The 23,884-nt window shown below is 43.6% G+C and overlaps 1 protein-coding gene across 3 annotated transcripts; it reads right to left on the bottom strand.

Annotated features, from left to right (window-relative positions):
- Positions 1-344: 344 nt before the first annotated feature.
- Positions 345-23,586, bottom strand: IGBP1 (immunoglobulin binding protein 1). Of its 3 annotated transcripts, none has more exons than XM_002918009.4 (6): positions 22,923-23,585; positions 22,268-22,558; positions 15,614-15,809; positions 13,936-14,015; positions 13,106-13,218; positions 345-824 (listed from the first exon to the last, which is right to left on the bottom strand). In XM_002918009.4, the coding sequence occupies exons 1-6, from the start codon at positions 23,111-23,113 to the stop codon at positions 676-678; spliced, it is 1,020 nt and encodes a 339-aa protein (XP_002918055.1). In that variant the 5' UTR covers positions 23,114-23,585; the 3' UTR covers positions 345-675. The 3 variants fall into 3 exon arrangements, with proteins under 3 accessions (XP_002918055.1, XP_019653886.1, XP_019653885.1); XM_019798327.2 differs by having other exon boundaries at positions 345-827; positions 22,923-23,584; XM_019798326.2 differs by lacking the exon at positions 345-824 and adding an exon at positions 9,457-12,895 and having other exon boundaries at positions 22,923-23,586.
- Positions 23,587-23,884: the final 298 nt, after the last annotated feature.

Genomic DNA, 23,884 nt, shown 5'->3' with positions numbered 1-23,884 from the left:
CCTTCTCTCTCTCCTTTCTCCTGGCCGAGGCTCACTAGCTAGAGAGGACCTCTGTTCATGTTATGGTTCATTCGTTTACAGCTCCAATTCCCGAAAAACAGTGCTGTGTGGCAGGGAAAGTCCTGGCTTCCGCACCCGCCCCTTGTAAAGCAGTGTTGGGTCACTGCACAGCTGCTCATTCCTAGGACAGGAAGGAGAAAGCAAGCTCCAGCTCCTCTGGGCAGCTCTGATGTTGGAAAATTCACTGCCCACAACAAAGGGAGATGACCAGGATCTCCCTGAAAGCTCAGGGCCCACAGCTGACCCCCCAAAAAAGCAGCTGACCCCCAAATTTCTGCACAGGCTCATGTAATAGAAGGGACTTTTATTCTTATTTGTTTTAAAGATAATTCACACAGCCATTGATTATATAGCCACTTCTCAGTACTTTTCTCTTTCCACTTTAGAACTGGAACACACCATGATGAGGAGGAGAATGCCCAAACAAGGACACCGGCTCATCAGCTAGGGTACAAACACACTCAATTGCTTGACACCTTACTGAACGCAAAGCAAGATTAAGCATCTTTGCCTTCGTTGTACGCAGCTGAAGCAGGAGCCGAGGGAGGGGAAGACTGCACAGCTTTCCTCGGCAGGGCAGATGTGAGTCCTGTAGGCCCATCTTGCTGTGGGGGGCTAACCCATGTTCTGTCGGTTGCCGTAGCCCCTAGGATGGGTGTCCTTCCAGTCATCCCACTTCCGAGCTCTATGGAGTGTCTGTTCATCATCCTCATCCTCCTCCTTTTGTTCCTGATCTTCCTGTTGCTGAGTACTTCTTTTGAGCTCTGCTGGAGTGGGAAACCGAGAAAGCAGGGCTGAGAAACTGACGGAACGTCAGGGGCCTTGCGCCACTCTGAACACAACTGCGTACATAAGGTGAGAACAAGGCAGGCAGCTGCTACCTGCCCACCCCGGGGCCAGGAGGATCGCGGAGAACACTTCTGGTACTGAATACATGACCTGTTAAATCATAGTTAAGAAATGATGCTCTGGGGGCGCCTGGGTGGCACAGTGGTTAAGCGCTGCCTTCGGCTCAGGGTGTGATCCCGGCGTTGTGGGATCGAGCCCCACATCAGGCTCCTCCGCTATGAGCCTGCTTCTTCCTCTCCCACTCCCCCTGCTTGTGTTCCCTCTCTCGCTGGCTGTCTCTATCTCTGTCGAATAAATAAAATCTTAAAAAAAAAAAGAAATGATGCTCTGAGTGATCCGCATAAGAAGGCAAAACCAGAAAAGTTGAATTCGCAGAATGAATTCTATTTTGGGAAAGATTTCTTGCTAAAAAGGCCAAACACCGCCCCTCTCCCCCCACCCCTGCATACACACAAAACAAAACCACCAACTGCCCAGCAGAACCCCAGCCAGCCAAAAAGACTCAAGCAAAAAATATTTCTCATGTCATGATTTGTGGTACGTCAGGAAGGAGGGACTGCAGGTGACTTTCCCCCCTCCAGCCAGGTCCTTTATTACAGCTACACATTTCTGTGCGTACGCGCGTGTGTGTGAAATTGTAAATCACGGGGCAGTTGAATGTACTAGAAGACTATCTGTGCTCTTTGACACTTGTTTAGAACAGGGCCTGAAGGCCAAGTGGCACCTGTTATGCAGTGTACACCCAAAAGAAATTAAAGCAACTGCCACGTCCCTCTCTTGCATTCATTTTATTTTCCCTTTGTGACGTAAAGGAGCATTTCCCCGCTACCCTGAGTTCGCCCATGAGAAAGATTCTCATTACTATGAGAAAAAATGAAACACGTGGGAATCCGATCTCTTCCAACAGCTTATGAGCTTTGTGTTTTTTTAGAACAATTTTTATTGTAAAATAAAAGATAACAGAAAACACACACACACAATTTTTAAGTTTTTACACGGAAGCTAGACGTTTGTACTCTCCATCTGGGCCAAGAAACAGCTTCTGTACCTATCCCAAAAGCTTCTCCAAGAGCATCTTCCAAACGGTAACCACCCCCCCAAACGGTAACCACTATACCAACTTTTAAAGTACTAACTTCCTGAAGTTTATTATAGCTTTATGACCCAACTGTGCATCCGTAGATGCCAGAGATGTCCATTTGTACCTTTTTTTACTCAACGATTTTTAGTACAGAGTTGTGAGACCATCGCCAATGAAAAACAATTTCCATCACCCCAAAAAGCTCCCTTGCGCCCAGGTACCGTTGATTCACATTCCTTCCCTCCCCCTAGCTCCTGGCTGTCAGCAGGCTACCTTCTGTCTCTATTCTGGAAATTTCCTATTGATGGAATCAAACAATATATGGTCTTTGGGTCTTTTTTCACTTAGCATAATGTTTTTAAGGTTAGTCTTGCTCATTTACAAATATTTTCATATCTTCCTAAGCTACAGGCTCCAATCCCACCCCTTTCTTTCCTTACAAGTTATCTGTTGAAGAAAACTGGAGCACTTGACCTGTAGAGTTTCCCCAAGTCTGGATCTTGCTGACTGCATAGTCATGCTGCAGTCCAACAGGGTCTTCTTTGTTTCTGCAGACTGGCAAGTGGATACAGATGCCTGATCTGACTCATGGTTGATCCCTTCGGAAGGAATCTAGCGGGGGCTGCGTTCCCTCATCAGGTGGTGCATAACATCTGGGTCTCATGTGTTGTGATGTTAGCAGCTGTTGATGCTTAATGCCTGGATTCACTGATTTTCTGGGGGTTTCAAAAAGTTGATACTCCTAATTTTAACATTTCTTGATTAACTAGAATGCTTTTCCAGACAGGCTTCCCCTCATCTACTACTATGTAGTTGCCCAGGGGAAAAAAGACAAGATAGACGCTTGATTCCTTCAATTTATTTAGTACTTGTCAAGGTAATCGATGGGTTCCTTATCCTCTGAAACTGAACAATTTTTGTTTTTAAATATAATCATGACTCATGGATTTGATGGGTTTTAACCAACTGCAATGATTTCTAAAAAATATGTTTAAAATAAGCTTTTAAATTTTAGAATAGTTTTAAATTAATAGAAAAAACAGAAGTTAGCAAGGAGTTCCTTCCTCTCTGTACCCGGTTTCCCCTATTATACTACTTTTTTCCTGAGCTTTTACCTAACATCCTTTTTGGTTCCAGGATCCCATCCAGAATGCCACAGTACATCCGGTCCTCTGTCTCTTTAATCTCTGTTTGGCTGTGACAATATCTCAGCTATTCCTTGTTTTTGAGCACCTGGGCTGTCTGGGGGAGTACTCATCAGGTATTTTGCAGAATGTTGCTTGATTTAGGGCTGCCTGATGTTCTTCTCATAATTAGACCGGGGTTATGGGTTTGGGAAGAGAGTATCATACAAGTTGAAGTGCCTTTCTCATCACATCAAATCAAGGCAACACACCATCAACATCACTTCTCACTGCTGATGTTAACCTAGATCATCTGACTAAGGCAGTGTCTCTAAGGTTCCCAACTGTGAAGTGAACTGAACTCCTCCCCCCTCCTTCCACTGTTGTCTTTGGAAGCAAGTCACTAAACAGCCCACACTTCAGGGGTGAGGAGTTATGCTCCACATCCTTGAGATGGGAATATATACATACATTATTTAGAATTTTTCTGTAGGGGAGCTTTGTCTCTTCTCCATTTATTTATTTGATCATTTATTTCTTTCACTATAGACCCATGGATATTTATTTGATTTTTTGTATTGTAATCCAATACTGTTATTTTCCTGCTCGAATTCTTCCCACTTTGGCCAGCAAGAGTTCTTTCAGCTGGCCTGCGTCCCATTAATAGACCTAAATTGCTTCTTTGTTTTTTGTTTAGTGCTTCTGTATTTTCTAGGGCTAAAAGCAAGCTTCAGGCTCATCTTGTATATTCTCTGCCCCAGCCTAGAAGCAGCCATTTCCCTAAGGGGCCCTGGTGGTGGTGGTGGTGGTTGTTTTTTTTTTTAATCAGAGAATGATTTTCGAAACCCAGGTGTGGGCTCTGGAAGTGCTCATTGCTATTGACAATTACCCTCTTTGAAGCCAGTGGAAACATTTTCAAATTGGCTTCTGAATCCTACTGCTACGACCCTAGTTACCTTTGAAAATTTCTTTCCTGTCTTTATAACAAGATGTTTCCAGCTCATCTTGTCTACTTCCTGCCCCAGACCTGGAATTAGCAATTTCTCTTAGACATCCTGATTTCTTTGAATGGGAATGGTATTTCAAGACCACAAGCTGTGTGTGTGTTTACTCCTCAATACAATTTCTCATGAGTTACTCTTCAGCACTACCGGTTTATTTCTAACTTAAACTTTTTTCATCTGTATTTTTCCACACTAAAAGTCTTACTTCTCAAAGACAGAGGAGGATAGAATTAGAAATCTCCTAATTGCTCACTTATATTATCTCACGTTACACACGGTGTTGGAATAACACTAACATTCCCACCTATATAATTACTGAGAACAGTTCTTTTTTTCTTGCATGTGCCTTCCCCAATTCTCCATTTTTAAAAACAGTTGTACTGTATCTACATTACCTGAGCACTGAGCAGATAAACGCTCCATACTCTACTACCTCCCTTTTAACTCCCCCTTTAGTCTTAGTTCTACAAGTGACTAGTACTCGCCACCAGTCCTTAGTGGATGTCTTTCTCATCATTTCGGTTGTCTGAAGCTCATTCTCTAGCAAATTCCTTCGGAGGCGATCATGGGAACAATATTTCCTGAGCTCCTGTATGTTGATAAATGTCCGTACCCTTTATACTTAACAGTCACTTTTACCAGGTACCACGTCCTTGGCTCACATTCCTCCCCTTGAGTACCGTAAATATATGTTACTCCGTTTTATTCTGGCATAAAGCATTGGTGTCACAAAAGTTGGAGGGTGATCGAACTTTCTTTCCTTTATAAATCATCTGCTGTTTTTGCTGAAATGTCTGAGGCATTTTATTTTCTTCTTTAAAGTCTAGTTAAATTTTATGACAGTGTGTCTTGTGGTTGGTCTCAGGTACATGGTGTGTTTTATCAAAGTAAATGTTTTTTTTTTAATTCCAGGAAAGTTTCTTTACCATTAGTTTTTAGCATTTATTCTTTTTCCTTGCTTTGGTTTTCTTCTGCAGATAATCCTACTATCCAAAAGTCAAAACCTCTTTGCTATCTTTAATACCTGCCACTTTTTCTCAAGTTGTTTATCTTTGTTTCTTTTTTATTTTAAACATTTTCCCTTTTACCTTAGCCAGGCATTTTCTGTAATGTTTACCCATTCTTGTTTTCTTCTGGTTTAGCTTTCACTTCTGAAATAATTCTTATTTCTCCCAAGTTGTCACCACATTTCTCTGTTTTATGAATCCTATTTTATATTGTTTGTTCCTGTCTTATACAGTTTTCTTAATGCCTTCCAACAAATTTTTAAACAGTATATATATTTTTTAGCAGTACACATATTAACTTCATCCAATTTTTAAAAACAGTATATGTTTTAGATTTGTTGTTTTTTGAGTGTGTCTTTCTGGAATGCTTTTGACCTCCCACCCCCCATAATGATTTTGTGTGGGATTATGACCTTGGTAATTTTGTGTTTGATTTTTTTTCACAGCTTTATTGAGGAATATTTCACATACCATAAAAATCCACCCATTTAGAGTGTACAGTTCAGTACTTTTAGTATATTTGGAGCTGTGCAACCAGCATCTGCTGTTCATTCTTACGTGGGATACGTTCTCCTGAACTTTTAAGAAAGTATGGTTCAGGGCGGCTTTTCTAACTTCCCAGAGGCTTCCCTTCTACCGTTTTTATGTCTGGTGAAAAAATACGATGACTTGCTTCACTGGCTCTGGTCCTCTCGCCCACTTTTATCTGAACCTTCCCTTTCCTTCTTCTTTATGGTCCCTGTTCTACTCAATGTCAACTCTACCCTCAGCAATTTCCCCTCCGTGTGGGACCCTGGTCCTGGAAGCAAGTTCTGGGGGGGTTCTTTCCAGGACTTCACTAAAGACTGGACTTCTCCATCTCTTTCAGACTCTGCCCACAGATCCCTTGTACACCCCTGTTTTTGTGGAGGGAAAAGCTCCTCCCATTTCAACTGCTGTCCTTAAACTGGACTGCCACACTGTGGAGGGAACGTGTTCGCTGTTTTGGAATTCTGCTGTCAGGTCTCTCAGGTGGGTCTGTCAACACTTTCTGCTTTCTCCTGCACCGATGCCAATCACTTGTTGATCTTGTGGTTATGAGCGACTTGCCCTTATCCGTTTTTATTTTGAAGTTCATGGGGATACATTATGACCTACTTTACTGAAAACGTTGCCCATGAGGGGCGCCTGGGGGGCTCAGCTGGTTAAGCGTCTGCCTTCAGCTCAGGTTATGATCCTGGGGTCCTGGGATGGAGTCCCGAGTTGGGCTCCCTGCTCAAGTGGGGTGTCTGCTTCTCCCTCTCCTTCTGCCCCTCCCCCTGCTTGCTCTGGCTCTCTCTCAAATAAATAAGCAAAATCTTTAATAAAAAGAGAAAAATGTTGCCCGTAAGTTTCTATGGTGTTATTAAATATCCATGTAGACATATACACAAACATAGCACAGCTCAATGAATTTCCACGTCTGAACACACCTATGTAATCAGTACTCAGATCAGATGGAAAACACTAACTCCACAGAAGTCCCCCTCAGGTCCAGTTCCATTCATGATCCCCCACTAAGGGTGAACACTATACTGGCCTTTAACCAGCCTATACAAGTTTCGCCTGTTTGTGTACTTTATATGAATGGAATCAGAGAGTCTATATTCTTTTGTGTCTGGCTTTTCTCACTCATGATTACGTTTGCAAACTTCTGCTATATTTGCCACTGACAGCTCAAGAACTAGAGGTAGTTTAACCTCATTGCTAAACAGTATTTTATTATGTGAACACACCCAGACTTCTTTATCCATTCCGTCATGTATAGGCATTTGAGTAGCGTCTAGCTTGGGGTAATGCAAATGATGCTGCTATGGACATTCTTGTACAAGCCTTTTGTGGACGTAGGGTCTCATTACGCTTAGGTATAACCCTAGGAGTGCAACTGCCAGGTCACGAGGGCGCACCAACGTGTGACTTGTATGCATCACGTCCACCGCACCCCTAGATTCTCTATGTCTGTTATTGTTTCCCTTCCTTGCTTTACTTTGGGTTTATTTTGTTCTTGTTTTCCCCAACTTCTTAAACTAGACCCGTAGGTAATTAACTTTCCCCTTCTCTTTTTCCTAATATAAGTCCTGAAAGTTACACATTTCCCCATCAGTATGGCTTTAGTCGTATGCCACAAATTTTGTCATTCGGTTAAAAATACTTTCTCATTTTCTTTGTGATTTCTCTTTGACCCATGAGTTATGTAGAAGGATGTCGCTGAATTTAAAAATATCTTGAAGACTTTCTAGGTATGCTGTTACTGATTGCTAATTCAATTCCATTGTGGTCAGAGACCATATTTAGCGTGATTTCAATCTTTCAAACTTATTGAGACTTCCTTGATGGCCCAGAATATCGTCTCACTTGGTGAATGTGCCATGTGCATTTGAAGAAAGGTGTATTTTGCGGCTGTTGGATATACTATTCTACACATGTAGAACAGGTAAAGGTGGCTGCTAGTGTTGTCCAGATCATCTACGTCCTTACTGATTTTCTGTCTAGGAATTCTTTCAATTAGTGAAAGAGAAGTATTACACTCTCCAACTATAACTGTAGATTTCTGTTTCTCTAAGTCTATCAATTTTTAATTCATGTAATTTAAAAAAGCTTATTAGACATGAACATGTTTCTCACTGCTAGGTCTTCCAGATAAATTGCTCCTTTAATTGGTCTGACATGCCCTTGTTTATATCCCGTAACACATTCTGTCTTGACGTCTACTTTATCTGATGTTACTACGGCTACTACAGCTTTCTTATACTCACCGTCAGCATGGTATATTCTTTTTCACCTTTGCACTTTCAACCAATCTGTGCTTTTAAAATTAAAATGCATCTCTTGCAGATAGCATGCAGCTGAGCCTGAAATCAATCTCTGATTTCTAATTTGGAGGTTTATGCCATTTACATTTAGGATAATTACTGATATGACTGGAATGGGATCTGCCATTCTGCTACTGGTTTTCTATTCACCTCATTTGCTTTTTTTTTTTTGCATCTCTATTCATTCTTACTTTCTTCTCTCTTATTTTCTCTACTGACTGTATAGCTTTGTTTCTTTGCATTATTTTTTAAAACGGACTTCACTTTTTAGAGTAGTTTTAGGTTCACAGTAAAACTGAATGGAAAATACAGTGTTGCCATATGCCCCCTGCCCCCACAGAGGAACAGCTTCCCCCACTATCAACCTCCTATACCAGAGTGGTACATTTGTTACAATCAACGAACCCACATTGCCACATCAGTGTTGTCCAAAGTCCACCGTGTACAACAGGGTTCCTCCTTCGTGGTGTACATTCTATGGGTTTGGAAAAATGTGTGTAATGACATGTATCTGCTACTCTACTATCATACAGAATAGTTTCACTGCCCTAAAAATCCTCTGTGCTCCATTTGTCCCTCCTTCTCCTCTAACCCCTGGCAATTGCTGAGCCCTTTACTGTCTCTCCAGTTTTGCCGCTTCCAGATAATATGTATGTAAGGTTTTTCCATGTCTTTTTATGGCTTGATAGCTTTTTTTTTTTAAAGCACTGATACTATTCTATTGTCTGAATATATCACACTTTATCCATTCAACCTACCGAGGACATCTTGGTTGCTTCCAAAGTTTGGCAACCATGAATAAAACTGCCATAACCACCTGTGTGCAGGTTTTTGTGTAGACCTCAGTTTTCAGCTCATTTGGGTAAATATCAAGGAGCAGGACTGCTGGATTGTATGGTAAGAGTTACGTTTAGTTTTGTAAGAGACTATCTTCCAAAGTGGCTGTACCACTTGGTATCTTGACCAGCAGAAAATGAGAATCCCTGTTGCTCCATATCCACACCAGCATTTGGTGTTGTCACTGTTCGGGACTTTGGCCATTCTTACATGGGTGTAGTGGTATCGTGTTTCAGTTTGCAATTCCGTAATGACATATGATGTTGAGCTTCTTTTCATACGCTTATTTGCCTTCTGTAGATCTTCTTTGGTGAGGTGTCTACTCAGGCCTTCTGCCTATTTTTTAATTGGGGGTGTCTGTTTCCTTATTGTTCAGTTTTAAGAATTCTTTGTATGTTTTGGATAAGAGTCTTTTTTTTAAAAAAAGATTTTATTTATTAGAGAGAGATCACAAGCAAGGGGGCAGGGTAGAGGGAACAGCAGACTCCCTGCTGAGCAGGGAGCCCCTGATGTGGGGCATGGGATCATGACCTGAGCTGAAGGCAGACACTTAACCAACCGAGCCACTGAGGCACCCCTGGATAAAAGTCTTTTATCGGATATGTCTTTGGTAAATATTTTCTGCCAGTCTGTGGCTTGTCTTCTTATTCTCTTGATGTATTATTTTTTTTAAAGATTTTATTTATTTATTTTATTTTATTTTAATTTGGGGGAGGGGTGTGAGCAGGGGGAGGGGCAGAGGGAGTGTCCCAAGCAGAGGGCGTGAGCCCTACACAGGCCTCGATCTCATGATCCTGAAATCATGACCTGAGCTGAAATCAAGAGTTGGATGCTAAATCGACTGAGCCACCCAGGCACCCCTTGATGCATTATTTTTAAGTGGTTGCTCTAAGTAATACAATATTCCTTCCTAACTTTCCAGTCTACTTAGAGTTAATACTGAACTATGTGGGAGGCAGCCTCAAAGATGGACCCCAACTATCTCGGCCTCCTGGTAGTCATGCTTTTACGGAGTCCCTTCCCACACTATGTGACCAACTGAATATGGCAGAAGTTATGGTACATCACTTCCAATGTTAGGTTATAAAAGACACTGGGGCTTCTATCCTGATCATTCTCACTCAGATCTTTCACTGTGGGTGAAAGGAAGCTCCTAGCTGTGAGCGACCCCATGGAGGGACCCACAAGGGGAGGCCTCCTGCCAATAGCCAATGAGCTGGAAGCAGATCCTCCAGGCTCAGTCAAGCTCTCAGAAGACTGCTGCCCCAGCTGACAGCCTGATTACAACCTTAAGAGATCCTAAGCCAAAATCACCCAGTGAAATTGATCCTGGATTCCTCACCCTCAGAAAATATGTGACAATAAATGTTTATTATTTAAAGTTGTGACATTGTAGAGTAATTTGTTACACAGCAATAGATACTCCGTACTACTTTACATAAAACAAAAGAATCTCACAGAAAATGGTTCCACCCAGTCTGTCATTTTTGCTGTGGCTGTCAGGTATGTTACATCTACATACAGTAGAATCCCCCCTGGACGATATTATAATTTTTGCCTGAAGAAGCCATATGTAGTTCGTTCCCTTCAGCCTAAGAAACTTCCTTCAGAATTTCTCATAATGCCAGTTTCCTGGTGAAGAATTCCTTCAGCTTTATCTGAAAATGTCTTAATTACACCTTCCTTTTGATGGATATTTTCACTGGGTCTAAAAGTCTGGGGTGACAGGTCTTCCCGCCTCCCCCAACACTTACTAGATGTTGTTCCACTGTCTCTGGCTTCCGCTGTTTCTAATGGGTAGTCAGAAACAACTCATATCATTGTTCTTCTAAATGTAATGTGTCCTTTATCCCTGGCTGCTTTCAAGATTTTCTCTTTTTCTTTGGTTTTCAGCAGTTTGACTATAATGTGCCTGTGTGTGGTTTTCTTTGTATTTAACTTGCTTGAGGCTTGATTAGATTTCTGAATCTGTAAATTTGTGTTTCACTGATTTAGGCAACATTTCAGCCATCATTTCTTCAATTTTTTTTCCTGGCCCCTTCTCTCTCTCTCTCTCCTTTCCTACTGGTATTTCAATTGTACATATGATAGAACTTCTTACCTTATTCCACAGGTCACAGAAGCTCTGTTCACTTTTTTCCAGTTTTTTTTTTCAGACTCAGTGGTACTGATCTATCTTCGAGTTAAATGACACTTTCTTCCGTTACTGTCAATTTGCTATTAAGCTCATCTAATGGGTTTCCAAACTGAAGATACTGTATTTTTCAGTTTCGGATTTTTTTTTTTTGTGAATAGTTTCTACTTTGCTGCTATTTCTTTTTCCTAGTTTCTTTTTTTAAGCATGAAAATAAAATCTTTATTTTCAATGATTACCCACCAATAAGACAAAGTTAGGTACATCACAGTTTTAGCTCTTGACTCAAACTGAACTAGGAAGCAGATTTACATCCATCAGATACAATTAGTGGGCCAACTTTTTAATGTTCAGGCTATCTTGAAAGCTTGCATCATACATCGCTGGATTCTCTAGTGACAGAATGCTAGTAATGGCTGACACTAAGGAGAATCTGTGAAGTGTTTTTAATAGGAGATATTTTCTAATTGTTGCTAAAAATTAAGAGGGTTATAAACACATTACATGTCCAGAAACAAGTTAAGATACTTGAAAGTCTACCCACAATGATTTAGGAATGTGTATGTTATAATCTCAAGAGGGGTCAACAGTCCACATGGACTAAAATAATACTTGCCTCTGGGAAGCAGGTATGTTTGTAAATATAAAATTATATTAGACATCACCTGCTGAGATTTCTTTTCATTCATTACAAACATATTTTCCCCTCTGCCCTTGAGCATGCAAATAAGCTGCTTTAAAGTCCTTGTCTGAAATTTCAACATCAGCGTCATCTAGGGTTGGTCTCCACTGACTGCTTTTCCTCTTGAGCATAAGTCACATTTTCCTATTTTTCTTTCCCCCGTATGTATAGTGGCTTAGGATTAAATCCCAGACTTCATGAATGGTAGGTTGTTGAGACTCTGAATTCTGTTTCATTCCTCTAAAGACTATAATTTTTCATTCTAGCAGGCAGTTCGTTTGTCTAGAACCACAATTCTAAATTCTCTTTCCTTTGCATTGGGCAGCAGCTGCATCCTCCATTCAGTTATTTTAGCCCTATCTAGGACACTTGGAGACTATCCTGGGCATGCACAGCTTAGGTGTCAGCCTGAGATTTAGGCGAGGTGTATATAGAGAATCAGGGCTCCTCCTCTGTGGTTCTCTCCTTTATGGGATCTCGTCTCATTTCTCTCATTTCTTAACCTAAGACTGTACGTTTCTATCCACCTTTCACCTACCCCCACCTATCACCACAACTGCAGACTGCCAACAGGTGAGAAGCTGTAAGAAACAAGAAACCCTTCCAAGTGACCACTTTTCTCTTCTCTGTGCTATAGTGGAAATAGCCCTGGAATTGGGAATTTTAAGACCTGAATTCAAATCCTAGCCTGGTCACTTTCTAGCCACACTGACTTTGTGTAGGCCAGCTCTCAGACACCATTTCCTCATCCTACTATGGGGATAGAAATGTTTGCTTCACAGGGTTGTTAAGAAGATCAAATGAGATAATACACAAGATAAGGAAACAGAGGCTCAGAGGGGCTAGATGATGTCCTATCTATTAAGTGGCAGGAATAACTGGTTACCCCAGGTCTGTCCACGCTTTTTCTAATATACCATATTGCTTCCATCTTTATAATGGCCAACCTCTCCACCTTTCCCTTCCAAAGATGCCTCCAAGTATATACCATGATCTAATTCCCAAGTTGGGCACCAAGAATACAGTTAAGTCAAAGACCCTGCCCTCAAGAAATTTCAACCATTCCCTTCTTCTACGTGTTGACTGCCCTCCAGCCTGTGTCTGCTCTTACTCGTTCTCTAGGTCCTTTGGGTAGTTGTCTTAATTTCTTCAGTCTGTAATTTTTATCTGTGGGAGGGACTGGCCTCGAAACAATCTATTCTGCCATTAGCAGAGGTGGAACCGCCATCCATGGGACTTTCGCTTTTGCTCCCTAGCTGCTCAGTCTGTTTTTAACGCCAGGACATCTGAAAGGATTCCAAAATCAGGCAGTCACTGCCCCCATCCTCCCAGAATCATCTGCTATTTATCTTAATAATAAATAAAGTAAGAAATACTGCCTAGAATCTTTGTCCACATTACTTCTGCTCCTAAAGGGCAACAATACTTGGTCTGAATTTAATTGCTAGGGAGCAAGGAACCAATAGTGTAACTATTTTCCTCCTCCCCCTGCATACCTGTTGGTGTCTTGGCTATGCCTTGATCTGGTAATGCTCCATATTTCCGATGCTGATCATACCAGTCATTCACCGTCATAGAGGCCAGACTTGGGTAACCAGCTCCGAATACTCTGCAAAAATCACATTACGTTTAGAAAATGAAACCTAAATTGCACTATTAAAAAGCCTCTTCTCTTTAGTGACAAAACCTGTGTCTGTTTCATCCTTGCTCCCCTGCCCAGCTATCTTCTGAGGAGCTCTGTAAACTCCTGTGAGGATATGTAGAAAGAGGCATCCAGGAAGGTGCGTTAAAGTCAAGAGCTTTCACGAGAAGATAAGTAGCTCAGGGTCATCGCCCGGAACGCAAGCCCAGAGACCAGTGTCCCACAGAGCAGTGGTGATAGCATGGAAGGGGTATTTCTAGTTGGTGGGTCTAAAAGGGACAGAGGAAGGAGACTTTCCTGCCACCCTATAGAAAAGCATCTCAAGAACTCAGAATTAAATCCTAAATAGGCAAATACGGCCTTTTGAGAATTGTAGCTGAAGGCAATATGGGAAACAAGTGAAGTATGCAATTCTCCATCAGATTCCCTCCCTCTTTCTGATTTATTTATTTTTGTTGGTTTCCTTTCGGGCCTATTGTTAAGCTTGAGTTTGTGAGGGAAATGTCTGATGAAGAGAGATGTACAGAAAGTATTAGAGATACCATCCCTCTGATGAAGGAACAGCCACCACAGGCGAGGACATGGCCTTTTAACAATGCCTATTCTGTCCATTACTCATGCACCGCAACTGAACCATAAAAGCAGGGGGCCTACAAAGGCAACCCACTTACTAGTACTACCTACTTGGCTTGGGCCACATTCCGAGTGAGAACGAAGGGTTTCATTGGAGGTCTGTCCTGACGAGGTGAATGAGAAGTTGATGCCTGGAAAGGAAATTAAGTTATCAGAAGCACATTTTTGCCATGTTGCCTACCCCACTATGCATGCTCTTAGGTCTTCAGGTGCTTGAAGAGCCCTAGATTCAAACTTTGCCTGCTCCCTATTTCTCAGTCTCTCAGAGAGAGCAGCAGAATACTTATGGCAGAGGCCGCTTAGCTCTCCTGAGGAGGCCAGAGTACCCTGCTGAATGAAAAGGAGGAGAAAGCTCTCCCAGAAATCATCTCACTGAAAGTAAAAAAATTACTTGGCTTTAAAATCTTCCCTCCAAAGAAGGAGATTCCAAAGGCTTTTCCATGGTCCGGCTAAATCCCTTGAGCTGAATTTGAAGTCCCTTTCCTCAGCCTGGCCTTCAGTGCTAAAGCTGAATTATTAAGACCCTTCTTCTAAAACCCCCTTCCAATGTAATTATGCAATTGTGCAATTGTGAAGAACCCCTAGGTTTTTAGAAGAGGGTGTTCCTAAAGGCAAGGGGGAAAGAATGTGTTGGTAGTTTTCATATAGCGTTGTATAGAAATGTTTGAAGGAAACTTGGCTATCCGGGGGCATACTGAAACAAAGCATGGTCAGAGAAAAGGAGTTCACTTGCGTCTAGGTTCATCACTTCCAGAGCCAATCCCAATACCAAATAAGAGAGCATTAAACAACAACGACAAACAGGGCAGGGGAGGACCCAGGAGAGTCCAGCCTTAAAATGCCTGCAAGCCACTCACCTAGATATGCTCTAGGGGCCTTATGGCCTTAGAATCCTAACTGTTTATTCTTTGATCCTTTAACAGGAGGAACGAGGTTGATGTTACCCGGAGGCCTACGCTCCTGGGATAATTAGTACAAATCAAATTAGGAAGAGATTTCTCTGAGGACTTAAATAAATGCCTGTGGTGAGCTGATAAATTCAACTCAATCCATGTTTGTATGCTGAACCAAAAAGTAAGTGGCAGCAGAGCCTAATCTTTTGAAGCAGCAGCTGCAAAACAGGGTGATGACTTTCAAAGACTGCCAAAGCTGTGTCACACCAGGTTTTCTTTATCAGTATACCCAACATCTTCTGCATGGAAAAGTCCTTCTGTGTCTCATACTTGGAGGATCTAAGGGGGTGAGAGCGCGTCATTGTGTAAGGTTAAATTCGGATTCCTCCCTCCAACCTAAATATATTCCCGATCATTCCTTTTATCTTCTTCTTTCTACCTTTTTCTCTCCCTCCTCCCTCCAGTCCCACTTTCCCTCTCCATTCCCATCCCATTCCTCTTCTCCTTTGATTATTGCAGTGAAGCACAGCTTTTAAAGGCCCACCTTCCTATGCATTCCCTTCAACGGTCATGACTCCCCACAGCCCGAACCAACTTAGGTCACGAAATCACACATGGCTTGAAGTGTGTCACAGGTCAGAAAGCGCTGGGGAACGCTACTGGAAGCTAGAGAGAAAGCTGCCCTAGGGATCCTTCCGCCTTCCTCCACTAAGTTTAATAAGGACAATGATTTTATGGAGACTTCAAAGGATTTTTAAATTCAATCACTCTCCTGTAGAACATTCAAATCTCTTGACAGCACCTTTTTGAGCTATATAGGCAGTGACCAGGCTTACCTCTGTTATGGAGTCTTTTTCTCTCAGGATCTTTATCTCCTGGTCGATGCTCTCAATCTCTTCTAAGCTGATACCAATCCATCTTCGAAGGTGAAGGAGGTAATATTCACGAACACACTCGTCATCTGCTTGGCCACCTTCCACAGCTGATTTCAGTGCAGACAACCTATGCTCCAGCTCCTTCTTCTGCCTGTATCTGTTTCACACAAAAGCATTAGCCACGAACTTAAAAATAAAGAGATATTCCTTCAAAGAAGGCCACCGTAAGGGGTTACCTTTGCCAAGGCACCAGGCAGTAAGTACGCCAGTTTCCACTTTGGAAAAATACTAGAGGCCCCAGAACTCGCCACCAAGGCTGCAAGTCCTCAAGACTGCCAAGGCAAGGAAGGGATCAGCAGGGGCTGCGAAAGACATTCTAAAGCCAGAAAAATACGGAAGTGACCTGATCTGAGCAACTCCTCCCATCCTCTTTAGAGATGGGAGTCCCTCAGCCATTTTATCGCATTGACCCTTACTAACTTGGATACTTAACACTGGTGTCCACTGGGGAACTGCAGCTTCAAAGGGTCACAGAGTCTTCGGGGTTGCTTATCTGCCACTGACACAGGAAGTCCTTGGGAAAGAGCCTAAAAAAAGTGGTCATCTCTTCTTCTCTTCTGGGCAAAACCACCTTAGCTCTTGTGGCTCTTCCTTCTACTAAGGGAATCCTATTGTTTGAACCAAGGAAACACTCTCTTTTTTTGGGTATTTTTCTCAAGGATGAGGTGCTAGACTAAGTGCTTTTATTTATACAATCACTTTTTTTTTAAAGTAAGCTTTATACCCAACATGGGGCCTGAACTCATGGCCCTGAGATCAAGAGTCACATGCTCTACTGACGGAGCCAGCCAGGCGCCCCCTGACTCACCTAATGTAACGTACAGACTCACAACCATCCTGCCTGCCTTCTTCAGGATGCATTCATTCCCTGAGAAAGTACTTCGTGAGCACCTACTGCGTGACAGGCACCGTCCGCAGGGCCGGACACCAGCAGTGCACACAAGAAAGTCCTCGTTCTCCTGAAGCTCTCGTTCTGGTGGAAGCCGACAAAAATAGGTGATGAGTCAGGTGGCAGTTAAGTGCCATGAAGCAGCAAAAAGCAAGGTACAGTGGGTAGAACGGTGGTACCAAAGTATAAGAGCTATTACATACAAGGCGATCAGGAGGAGATGATGTTGGAGGAAAGACTTCAATCAGGAAGCAAGCCGTGCCAGTATCTGAAAGAGGGTTCTCGGGAGGGGGGGAAGAAATATGATAGTCCTGGAGTGGGAGAGAGCCTGGCTTGAAGGGTTTGAGAAACAGAAAGTAGGCCAGTGTGGCTGGCATGGAACGAAGAAGAAATGATAGTAAGTGAGGTGAGGGAGAAAGCCGGAGCTACAATCTGTAGAACCCTGTAGGCTGTAAGACCCCAAATATCAAATGCCATGATATTTTGAGACAGGAAAGCCACTGGAGGCTTTTGAATAGAATACATGACATGAATAGAGTGACATGAAAACTTGTTCTATATGGGCCACTCTGGCTGTCGTGCGGAGTGCAGACTGGAGGGGAGGGGAGGCAAGGACGGAAGCGGAGAAATCAATTAAGAGGCTATTGCTACAATCTAGACGAGAGATAGTGACTTGAAATAGGGAGATGGTGAGCTGTGGATGTATTTAAAATATAAAACAGATTTACTGGCTGTAAAGGCTTGAGAGAGAGAGAGAGGAGTCAAGGAGAAGTTCCACAATTTCCAAGAGAAGTCTTTTGAAATACCTCTGGCTGGAACCCCAATCTAGATCTCTGGAATCAGACGCTTCTCTGCAGGTGTTCACCCAAATCTGGAGTTCTTTTTTTTTTTTTTAATGATTTTTTTATTATATTATGTTAGTCACCATACCAAATCTGGAGCTCTTAACCTGAGCTCCACACAGACAGTCTGGGGGGAAGGGGGCCTTGAAGTCCCTGAAATTTTATGCAGAATTCTACTTTTTTTTTTTTTTTGGCCTGGGAGAGGTCTATCATTTTTATTAGGTTATCAACAAGGTCCATGACCCATGAAAAGTCAAGAACCACTGGTCTGGAGACATTCTTTATTATACAGACCTTTTAGGCTCTTCTGATCCTTTCACCCAACAAGTGGAACAGTTTCTATGTGGTTACCCATCACTGTCACAGCACCACCATCCATAGCCTCTGAGCAAAACACCACAAAGGTAAACTCCTAGTTCACGAACGCTATTACAGGTATCACTTGAGAACATTAAATTCCGGTCCCACTCCTACCCCTGCCCTTTTTCCTAGATGTACCTATAGCAGGAAAAAACCTACCAGGGCCTTACAATGTATACAATCCAGGGTCAATCTGGGCCCATTTACGGTCCTTTGAATAAGGTTCCTGTGCTTCCTCGCCCATTCTCTGTGCGCTCGCAGTCTAACCGCACTCACGGGCTGCTGCTTCACTTCCTCGTTCCTGTGACTTACGCTCCTGTCATCTTTGAAACTTTGGCTCCTCCACTCTTGCTTTTTTTTAGGCCACTATTTTTTGAAACCTTTTTGGCTTAGCCAAAGAACCCTTTCTTCTTTATGACAGCTTATTTGGAAGTCCAATAAGTAATAAGCAGATAAAAACCCACCTTAGTTAAATCAGAGGAGGGCTCCCAACAACCCCCCTACCCAGGCATTGTGGTGGATTCTTAGAGCTCCAAGGAACAGACTGAAAACCACTGCCCTAGACCTTTCATCACTGTTCTAGATTTCCCACAGTGAGTCATTACATGGAAACACTCCCTACTACCTTAGAATCCCCAATGCCTATCACCCTTCTGACTCTGGACAACTTTCCCCACTCCCTTTTTCTGTTTTCAAGCTGCTGCAGAGAGCTAACGAATTATAAATTTGTGCCAAATGAGTCAACAACAGATTCAAATGATCAAACTTTGGCTGAGCGGTCACTCGTGCTCAGCTACCCTTCTGTTCATCTTTGGTGGATTCCACGCCACCATCACACTCACCGATGGCCAACCGATACAGAATTCAACGTCCCTCTTTACCTTAAAATCTCTGTAGTTTCACCTTTCCTCATCTTTAAGGAGCTAACGCTGTCTTTACCAGGGCCAGGTCTTTACCACTCCACTTTTGCTGTCGATCCTGTCCCTACCCACATCTTCCCAGGCCTCTTACTGTCAATCATCCTGTCATCAGCAGTTACAACTTTTCACTCTACTGGTGCCTTTCCCCTATCCTAGAGAATGCCTTCCCTCAACCCATGTTCTGTCCTTTCAAATGACCACTCTTCTCTTTTCTGTGCTATAGTGGAAAGAACTGGGAATTTGAAGACCTGAGTTTAAGGCGTAGCCTGGACAATTAGGAGGTGTGTAACTTTGTGTTAACATCTAAGACCAGTGCAGTGGGACATATTCTAAAACTTTCTTATTGTGGAAAGGAATGTTGCTACCATCAAGAGTCTTAAATACTCAAACCCTTTGATCTAGTCACTAGTCCTTCTAGAAATCTATCCTACGGAAACAGTGACAGAGGCGTTAAAGATGTCTGTTCATAATACTACTTAGAAGAGCAAAGACAAACAAAAACAAATAAAAAAGACCCCTACCTATACATAGTCTAAGTATTTGACAATAAAAGATTAGTTTGAATAATTATGGTACAACTATGTGATGGAATATTATGCAACCATTAAATATCATGGTTTCAAAAGACATGGGGAAATGTTCACAATATAATGTTAGCTCGAAAAGGATAAAAAAACTATATATACAGTATTATTCCAAATGTATTAACTAAAATAACTATGTATCTGGAAGGAAATACATCAGGAAGTTAACAAGGATCATCTCTGAGTGCTAGGATTAAGGTCTTTTTGATTTAAAAAATATTTTTTCCCCAACTTTCTACGATGAGTGTTATCACTTCTACATTCAGGAAAATCTGTAATGTCTGTTTTTAAGCACAATTCAAGGCTCATCTCAAATGCATTACATGCTGAAACCTCATCCTCATCCCTCCAACCAGATGTGCTCACTCCCTGGTCTTTCTCTACAACCCCCTGGCATCTAGTCCTGTTTTTGGGTGTACTATAATTATTTGGATACCAAACTCATTGTTTAAACTACCTGTTACATGCCAATGGGCTGCCCCCATCTTCTTACAAAAGATAGGATGCTGAATTCCACTTCCTATCAGTCTATCCCGTTTCCTCAAAAATTGCTCACTGTCACAAACTAACTGTGAACTACACTTCGTTATTCTTTTGTAGACCATACCATCTGAAATTCCGTTATTATTTACTAGCTTATTGTCTGTCTCCTTCACCAAAATAAAAGCTTCATGAGGGCATGGATTTTATCTGCTTCTCCATTACTTAGAATAGTTCCTGGCACACAAGAAAGGCTCAATACATATTTGCCAAATGAATGAATCAATTTTCAGCTCCGCAGCCCAGACCCCTCCTCTGATCTACACGCTACCAGATACCTCTACTTGGAGGACTCCTAGATACCTTAAATGCAACATGGCTCAATACTGGATTCATTTGCTCTCCTATCCCGATTTGTTCTTCCTCTTCTATTCCCCATCTTTTTTTTTTTTTTTTAAGATTTTTTATGTATTTATTTGACAGAAAGACAGCCAGTGAGAGAGGGAACACAAGCAGGGGGAGTGGGAGAGGAAGAAGCAGGCTCCCAGCGGAGGAGCCGGATGCGGGGCTTGATCCCAGGACTCCGGGATCACGCCCTGAGTCGAAGGCAGATGCTTAACGACTGAGCCACCCAGGCGCTCCATTCTATTCCCCATCTTAATGAGTTCCACAAGTCATGCACCTATGACAGAAATATGGACATCTTCCTTGTTGCCTCCATCGACCCCACCTCCCAGAACTAACTGATCACCAGGTTTTCTGCAGATTCAACCCTTCTAAATAAATACATCCCCCTCATCTCTTCTGCCATTGCCGCAGTGAGGCCTCATCACTGTGACCTAACTCCGTCACACTGCTTCCTAACTGCTGCCAGTGTGTGCTAGTCAAAATGTAAGTATGACCCACATTACTCCTTAAAAAACTCCCAAACCAAAAACCTCCAGGGGATCCCAGTCACCAACTGAAGTTTACGTTCTTTGGCATGGCCTACTAGCAAAGACGTTTACAGAATATTAACTCTGTGCCAGATACTGCGCTGTTTTATGTGCTATCTTATGTTTCTTAATCCTACAAGACAAGTACCCCGATTACTTTGCACACGATGTCACACATGAGGAATCCTGAGGCTCAGATAGGTTAAACGAGTTGACCAAAGTCCAAAGACTTCTAAGTAAAGCTGGGTCTCAGACCCAGGCCCTGACTCCACAACCCGTACTCAGCTAGGAAGGCAGAACAGCAGCTGACTTGGCATACTTATATACTGCATCCGCCACTGTGCTAAGTGCTTTTTATGTATTTCTCTTTTAATCTTCAAAACTACCTTATGAAGAAAGACCTATTATTATCCAATTTTACAGCTGGGGAAATGAAGGCACCAAGAGATTAAGCAACTTACCCAAAGTGAGAGTGATTAGACGGTGGAACTGAGATTCAAATCCCTCCCCAAGTTCTTAGCAGCAGGGCTGTTCCTCTACCTTCCTCACATCCCAAGCTCTCCTTGGTCTGGACCCCACAACAGTCTTCAACATCATTTCTTCCCCCTCTCCATCAGCCCCCCTTCATGTTCTAGCATCATCTAATCACTTACAGTTGTTCCCCACCCACACATCCCCACCCCAGCACTGTGCTTTTTAACACCCCTGTGGCTTTACTAACACTATTACCTCTGATGGCTAATGCCCTCCTTTCCTCTTCCTCTAGATAAAATTCCTATTCATCCTTACACAAACTCATCAAAGGAGTCACCTCTTCCAGGGAGCCTTCTCCTCTCTCCTGCTCCCTCTTTGGTTAGGTGTCCCTCCTTTCTGCTCTCACAGTACCCGTGCATTTCTCTATCACATCATTTTATATTGCTACTTTGCTTTTATACCTCTTTTCCTCACTAGACTATACACTCCTCCAAGGTGGAGACCACCCATACTCATATGAACACCCACACTCAGTTTGTATGTCCAGTGCCTAGAGTAGCTCCTAGACACTGTGAGCACTCATTAAATGTTATTTAAGACTGAGAGTAAGCAACTTGTTCAAGGTTACAGGATGAAGCTGTGCTAGGACGAAGATTAGTTCAGGATGCTACACACGCGATCCATTAATGTTTGAACAGAACTTCTCACTCAGCAGATCATCAATGGGTTATAGCTACAAGATGTTGTGCCCTTCAGAGATATCTACCCTACTGTACGTATGAATAATGCTATGCTGTGATGTGGGAAAAGATTGGGAGACACTATGCTAAACTACATTCTGTTGTTGGCAACCATGGGGCAATAGGGGTTAGATGGCTGGGTTAGGTATGACTGTCTCATCAAAAGCAAAGACTTCTTGAAAAACTCAGGACAGCAGACTCTCACCAGGGCCTAATGCTCAATAGGAACCAAGAGTGACAGACACCACTGTTCCCCTCCCTGTCCCCAAAAACATGCCCCCCCAACAGCACTGCCATTAAGGCAGTCCTCAAATTACAGCTATTGACCCACCTCTCTATTTTAGCCTGTCTTTGAGACGCCATAGCAACGAGGTTAGGATAGGCCATGGAGGAACTAGCAGTGTTATCAGTTGAGTTGTTCTTGGCGTTGGGCAGCTCAAACTCTGCCACCTGATAGCACTGGCACTGAGTTAAGTAGTTTAAAAAATGTTCTCGAGCCCACTGCAAATGATCTAGACGCTTGCTGGGGTTGACTTGTTTCATGGTCAGCACTCCTTGAAATGCTGGCACCATCAGGTACTTGAGGTCGGTGGAGGCAATCTCTTCCAAATCTTCATTTCGGCTGGAAAGAGCAAAGAGGCGGCTGTGAAGCCTGGACGGGCATTCACACTGTAGCCCTCGCTTCCTGTGGGAGGGGAGGGCTGCGGTGGGTGTGTGGAGGGAGAAGGCAGGAGGAATGAAAGTGGCTGACCGCTCACACCCAACGCCTATGCAAACAGCCAACATCAGGGAGCAGAGTCGTGGGATATCAACGACCTCGAAGGCAGGTGGAGAATGTAAACAATGTACATAAGATCGCAGTGGGAGGTAGGAATAAAAGGCTCCTAGGCCTTTTTAAAGGGTCTCCTCCACCCAGGCTCAATGGCTCCACCCTTAGTAACCATTATTACCTCCGTTCTCAGCCATTATTACGCGGTCCCCCATACCTGAACAAGTCGAGCTGCGATAACATTTCGGCAGCCTTCTTAAGGAGGTCGAGTCCCTTGAACACCTTCTCCTGGATCATTCGGGAACCGGTGGGTTCAGTCGCTACTTCCACTTCGTCTAGAAGCTGCTTGCTGGTTTCGAACAGTTCGGGGAGCCGCGGCAGCAATAACTGGTCTTCAGCTGTAGCCATCTTGGAGGGAGGAACGCTGAAAACCTCACTTCCGGGGTCAAAGGCAAACTTGGTAAAGAAGAACTCCGCGAGCGCGAACAAAACCGGAAGGAGCTCCGTATTGGTCAAGCCGCCCCATTGTTACCAAAGCGCCAAAGGACTTCCGGAAGCCGCTGGTCGCCGGCCCTGGCAACCGTTTCCATAGACTCATCTTTGCCCGCTGCTGCCTAGCACAAGTAGTAGGCATCTGCTAAAAGCAAGCAAGCAAGCACAGCCCTGCGTATTGTTTTACAGGTCGCTCCTCGTCGCTGACGCCGGGCTGGGAAGTTCCGTGGACTCTGAGCTTAGCCGTCGGCGGGACTAGGTTGAATTCAGAGCGGGCGCAGGTGCGCTGCGGGGGCCGGTCTAGCGCGCTCCTGACCTGGCGAGGCGCTCCCTCGGTTGAGGGGCCGGGCAGCCAGCGGCTCCAGCCGCCACGCCGCTCCCCGGGTTCGGTCGTCAGCGCGCGAGTGTGCCAGTGGCGCCCCCCTCAGGCTTCCGTCCATCCAGCCGCTAGAGTCCCGGGCTTCTCCCAGCCAATCCTCGTCCTCCCTCTTCCCCTTCACGTCATCCCTCCTCCACCCCACCACGCACACCCTGCACCCCTAAGTCCTTTTGGCCCGGCTCCTACGCACAATCACACCCGCCCACCCACCCCTCCCTCAAACACCCCTGCGGCCGGCTCCTACACCCCCCCACACACACACCCCTGTCCCTCATACACCCTGGTAACCTGCAATTCTAGTCACTCCA

This window comes from Ailuropoda melanoleuca, chromosome X (genome assembly GCF_002007445.2).
Source record: "Ailuropoda melanoleuca isolate Jingjing chromosome X, ASM200744v2, whole genome shotgun sequence".
In the NCBI taxonomy this organism is placed as follows: Eukaryota; Metazoa; Chordata; class Mammalia; order Carnivora; family Ursidae; genus Ailuropoda; species Ailuropoda melanoleuca.
The sequence above is the reverse complement of the archived record's forward strand: the minus strand, read 5'-3'. Positions and strand labels throughout refer to the sequence as shown.

What these genes read in the sequence shown, in the direction of transcription:
- IGBP1 (XM_019798327.2), bottom strand. Translation starts at nt 23,113, where the DNA reads ATGGCTACAGCTGAAGACCAGTTATTGCTGCCGCGGCTCCCCGAACTG. An exon ending in AGACAGGCTAAAATAGAGAG is followed by an intron (nt 15,810 to 22,267) that starts GTGGGTCAATAG and finishes TGTGTGAAACAG; the next exon opens with ATACAGGCAGAAGAAGGAGC. An exon ending in CGGAATGTGGCCCAAGCCAA is followed by an intron (nt 13,219 to 13,935) that starts GTAGGTAGTACT and finishes TGATTTTTGCAG; the next exon opens with AGTATTCGGAGCTGGTTACC.